This window comes from Metopolophium dirhodum, chromosome 8 (assembly GCF_019925205.1).
Source record: "Metopolophium dirhodum isolate CAU chromosome 8, ASM1992520v1, whole genome shotgun sequence".
Taxonomy (NCBI): domain Eukaryota; kingdom Metazoa; phylum Arthropoda; class Insecta; order Hemiptera; family Aphididae; genus Metopolophium; species Metopolophium dirhodum.
In genome coordinates, this window is record NC_083567.1 from 26,847,266 (window position 1) to 26,852,854 (window position 5,589).

General features: G+C 32.2%; 1 protein-coding gene across 1 annotated transcript; it reads right to left on the bottom strand.

Moving 5' to 3' along the window:
- Window positions 1-265: 265 nt before the first annotated feature.
- Window positions 266-1,279, bottom strand: LOC132950421 (uncharacterized). The gene is made up of 2 exons (XM_061021872.1): window positions 1,015-1,279; window positions 266-825 (listed from the first exon to the last, which is right to left on the bottom strand). Exons 1-2 carry the CDS (start codon window positions 1,076-1,078, stop codon window positions 443-445), a joined length of 447 nt encoding a protein of 148 aa, XP_060877855.1. The 5' UTR covers window positions 1,079-1,279; the 3' UTR covers window positions 266-442.
- Between the last annotated feature and the right edge of the window lie 4,310 nt (window positions 1,280-5,589).

Consider the following 5,589-nt stretch of genomic DNA (forward strand, 5'->3'; position numbering starts at 1 on the left):
GTTTTGCATTGATTATCGGAGCTAAGTGTTTTTTTAAAAAAAAATTATCTTTGGTCGGAATCAGTTAAGAGTTACGACAATCAGTTTTTTGTTCTACGCCAGCTGTTAGATATTTGACGATTCTGGCTTGGAAACTCTGACGGGCCACCAGCGGTGCTGATGTTGGAAAGTGTACATTTTACTAATAGGCATAATATCATAATACATTAATGCTCCCGCCTTTTATGGTTAAATACTAGAACTTGGCGTATTCCACACATAAAGATTGAAAATTAAAATCAATTTTATTACACAGTTTTTAATAAATAAAATATCAAAACAAATGATTATACCTCGTTTATATCAATATAATATTAAGTTCTTTCGACTTCGGCGTCGTATGATTTTTCAAATTTTCATTATTCTTAAATAACATAATATTGGTTTAGCAGCTGGTAATGTTTCAATAATTATGTGAAGTTGGTTTCGTCATCGCAGTGGGTGGTGTTTCCGATGGTGGAGTAGTTACCGATGTGGGAGCTGTTTCCATTGTAGGATGAGTTGCCGATGTGGGAGCTGTTTCCATTGTAGGATGAGTTGCCGATGTGGGAGCTGTTTCCATTGTAGGACGAGTTGCCGGTGTGGGACGCGAGTCCGAGGTTTGTTGTGTAAGAGGTGGTTGAGATGAGTAAGAATCGGATGGACCATAGGCAGGTGGTCTATTTTTCGTTTGTATTGCTTCAATCTTAAATGGCATATTATTAGATGGTATCATAAATCCATTGTTTCCATTTAACTTTTGCTCTTCATTGATATAATTTGTATCAAAACGGTGAGTTGGCAAACCTAAATAATTTAAGGAAATGCGTATGACAATATAATGTAATATATATTATAGGTAATCAATATAAAAATCTTGTAAAAATAATATAATATGTGAATTGTGTACCATAGCAGTCATATCACCATATTATTATATACAATGAACATTGGGTTAAAATAATGTATATTTATATTATATTATATTTTACTAACCGTTGACAATTTGGAGAATTATCACCACTGCGAACAAGCTGACGACGAAAATGTTTCGGTGCATGTCTACGTGGTTTTGACCCTAGTCGATCTGCAAAGACGAATATTATAATATTCGCGGTCTAATGATATGAGCGCGATAGTAACGGGCCGTGACGACTATAACACAAAATATATTAATCTGGATCGGAAGCGGACAGCGCTGTGAGGTCCGGTGACCGGGAGTTTACGGTTTATATAAAGCTGCAAACCTTTATGACACTCAATGAACTACCTACGTACCTCGACGACAACCGATAACCGCGGAGGAGGTAGTAATCGCTGAAATAGATAAGACTCGGTGGATTTGCATTCGACGATATCTACTTTCGATAACGGCATACAACGTAATCTACCTAACCTATAGCAGCTATACTATTATTGTGGTTCTATTAGCAGTTCATTAGTTTTGCACTCTATTATAATATTATGATATATTGTCTACGATGATCGCCTGTGATTCATAAATACTGAAGGTCTGTAAATGACAAATAAAATACATTGATTGCATTTGGAAATTAAAATACTGATACTGTTAGATTACACCATCAAAAGAGAAATTTGTAACAACCTACCTGATATACAAAGCTTGTAGATTTCGGGCCATTGTCAAGAAAATAATTTGATTTGTATTTGTTACGGTTTCTTTGTAAAATGTGATAAATATTGTTCACAAGAGGTAATTATTGCTATTTGCATTAAGAAATACGAATTAAAGATGTATTATATTTTCATCCTTTTCCACATAATATAATATGAATATTTATTTGTTTTCTTTCAGCTTTTTTAAATATTTAAATATAAGTACAAACCACTATGATTTGGTGGATATTCTTGTAAAATACATACAATTTCCAAGCCTTTTGAATTCAAATATTATTTGACTTGATACGTACTATTCGAATACTTTTGGTTGAAAAATATTCAACTACCTACGTAAAATATTGATATTTCATACTCAAATGTGCAGTCCACCGACTTGGTGAATCGTATTTATATTTTACGTAATTTATGCCTCTAAAGGCTACAGTTCTACTACAGACTATAAATTGAATAGTGTTTTCTAATTAAATACTTGCCAATTGGAATAAATATCTTAAATATTTCGAAATCTGAAATACAACTAAAAATATATATTTTTTAAGATTCTAATTTCTAACATTTATTTATTTTTTTATTGCTTTATAGCTTCAGCATCAGAGGCCATTAGAATTCTCTAACATTTAATACATTATAGTAATTCAACTATTTTATATTGAAATATTATATTATATAATAGGTATGTTAACATCGGAATAATATTATATACTATATAACGTTATTCGGCCGGTATTGACGTTATTTTCGTATTTCGTACTAATATGCAGGGAATTATGGTTATTTTTTTTGTTAAATTAGGTGCGTCAATCACTGTATGAAATGGAAAATGTTGATAGTAATTACTAGATTAATCGGATACAGGACATTTATGATTGATGATTATACATTTATACAGTCGGACAGTCTGTTCGTAACTGATCGAATCAATTGCTGGTAAACTGTCAGACTATATCCGCACCAAAAACGGGTGGTTTTCTCGTGGGCCGGAGTTATAGTTGTGTTAAGAGCCCTCGGGTGTACCAGAGCAGCTGTCATTGCAAGACTGGTTACAGCAATAAACGTTGTGCCTGCCGCGGGGCTGACAAGTTGTGTAACAGCAAGTACTTCTTGTAAAAACAAATAAGTCATAATATTATAATGATAATTTAACATTAATGCCTATTTGTTTTAAATTTGAAAAAAATGACTACATCGTGTTTCAATTATTATTTTTATAAAATACCGGAGATTAGCGTAAATGTCTGGTTTTTATCGATATAATTTTCTATAATATAATATAGCATATTTTGCTTTACAATAAGGTTTATGAGTGGTGATGAATGTTAATTATTTTTTTTTTTTATTAAAATAGACAATTTACAATCTATAGCAAAATATGTACGATAAGCAAATAGGTTAAATATGATGGATCATATTTATATGAAAATATAATTTTTACGAGGATAGGGATTTAGTAAACTCCTGTGCCAGCGTCTTTTTAACCATCGGGTGAGATTATTTAGTGTGTTGGCTCTACTTTGAATGGCTATAAGTGGGTTGATGCGGGTGGCTAGTTTAGAGTGAAATTTTTTTGTAGATATTGGGTGCAACAATAGTTTAAATTTTGAGGTCATTGTGGAGTGAGTTGTTAGTTACATACCAGGGTACAGAAGTTAGTAAACGGAGAGTAATTTTATTGATTGGATGCATGGGTTGTTTTGGTTTTGGATGGTTTGGTCTAGCTCTATATCTGTATTCCGTAAGCTCAAATGAGGCTCAGCATTGACTTATAAATAATTATTTTATTGTTGAGGGAAAGTTACGTATTTTGATTTGAGAATAGGATGAAAGAGGTGTAGCTTACTATTAAGTATTTCCCTTGTTGCTTCTAAGTGAGAGCCGCAGGTGAGACGTTTGTCCAAGGTCAGGCCCAGATATTTAATTTGAGTTTTGGTTGTAATTTTCATTCCCTCAAAGTGAAGTACAGAAGATGTTTCATTTGTTAAGGTGAAAGGAATTTTCCAATTGGATGCTCATTTTTCTATTTTTGTAAGATGCGATTGGAGAATGTTACAATGTTATTACTATGGTCACTTAATACTGCTGTGTCATCTGCGCATGTAGCGATTAGAATATTATTAGCGTTTGATATGTCTGCAGTGAAAATGTTATTATATAGGGCAGAATACAGATCGCTTCCTTATGGGACTCTTGCTTAGATTTTGAAGTAAGGGGAGAATACGGTACCTTGTCTGACGACAAATGTACGATTAGTGAGGTATGATTTAATTATTAAATAAAGGGGTATTTGTAGAATTATTTTAATTTAAAAAGAAGACCTTGATGCCATACTCGGTTGAATGCTTGGGATACGTCGAGTTAGTGCAGTATTCCCCCCCCCCCCTCACCACTAAACAAAATTATATTTTGTCTATAATTCTATGGATTCTTTGGGTAGTAGAATGTTTGGGACCAAAAACCGAATTGAGTACCTGGAATTACCTGGTATCTGGAATTATTTTTGGGTATGAGATTCAAAAAGATCTGATTCTGTGGAGTAAAATTGTTTCGAATAATTTGGCTAACGCCGGTAGTAGACCGATAGGTCGATATAAAAATGTCTCACTTTTGGGATTGTCTGGCTTATGTATGAAAATTATTGTAGTAAACATCCAAATGAGCGGGAAATATGATAATCTTAACATTGAGTTGTACATATAAGAAGGTCAGGCTCATTATAGATTTTTTAGGGAGAAATTTGTGTATTTTATAGGTGACTAGGCCGTAAAAAGGTGATTTTGTATCCTTTAGTTTCTGTATAAAATGTTTTATGTCTCTAGGCGATGTGTGTTTTTTACGGCGAGTGATATCGACAATGGGCTGTCTAGAATATGAACAATTACGTTTAGATTGTTTGGGATGGGATATATATTAGAGTGTGGTGTAAATATATTTGAAAGGCGAATACCAAATATTTCGTTTTGACGTCATATCTTATTGTCGACATATATAAACATATATTGTCACAAGACTAGTACTTTGTGTAGCTATTTCGATTATTATACCATGCACCGAAGTGAATGAGGTATCATCACCATAAGATTAAATAATTATGCTTATCAAACTGATTAGTCACAGCTAATGCCAGGCGGATATGATACATTTTTTATTCAATTTTAAATACCTATATAGGAAATTATGCTAAGTAGTAGATTAAGTATTATTTAACTGTTAGATACGAGGACAATCTGCCTGGCGGATAACAAGTTGTTAAACGTAATAATTATACTTGCGTAATACTGAAATTAAAATGTATTAACGTCTTAAAACAAATGATAGCGGGTTTTTATTATTCGTTTATCTTTGAAATTGTCTCCGATCGCTGCAATAAATTACAAACATCGGTAGGTACACTCATTCCACAAAATGATTAACGATAAAATACATCCGTCATTACCAACTAAGAAGAAAAACCCAAAATAGATGACTACGACCTCGACTGCCCTAAGACATTCTCCTAACGGACATTGAAGAGATAGATGAAAATAATCAACACTAATTATAACAAACTTATAAATTTGGTCTATGAATTATTATATCATTGTTTCACTAGTATAAATGTAAAAATTAAATTATAATTGTAATTTACTGTACTTGTAATAGCACCTTGTTATAGCTGAAACATTTTAATTACAATAAACGAAAAAAAATATTTTATATAGGAATTTATTATAATTGTATAATATTTTTACGCAGCGAGTAATGTCCAATGCTTTGCTAACCAAGGTTTTTGACTATAATGAAAATATTTCGGACTTCAGCCACCCACTAATAATTAACATATTATTAGTCAACTATACGTGTGGCTAATGATTAAGTAACGTACTAATTCGTACACAAATAATTTAACGATTTCATTAAATTAAATTCTAATGTAATAAATAATATGCACATTGT

Bases quoted from the DNA above. Each gene is read 5' to 3' on its own strand.
- LOC132950421 (XM_061021872.1), bottom strand. From the start codon at position 1,078: ATGCACCGAAACATTTTCGTCGTCAGCTTGTTCGCAGTGGTGATAATT. The intron at 826-1,014 runs GTTAGTAAAATA...TAAATTATTTAG, and splicing joins AATTCTCCAAATTGTCAACG to GTTTGCCAACTCACCGTTTT.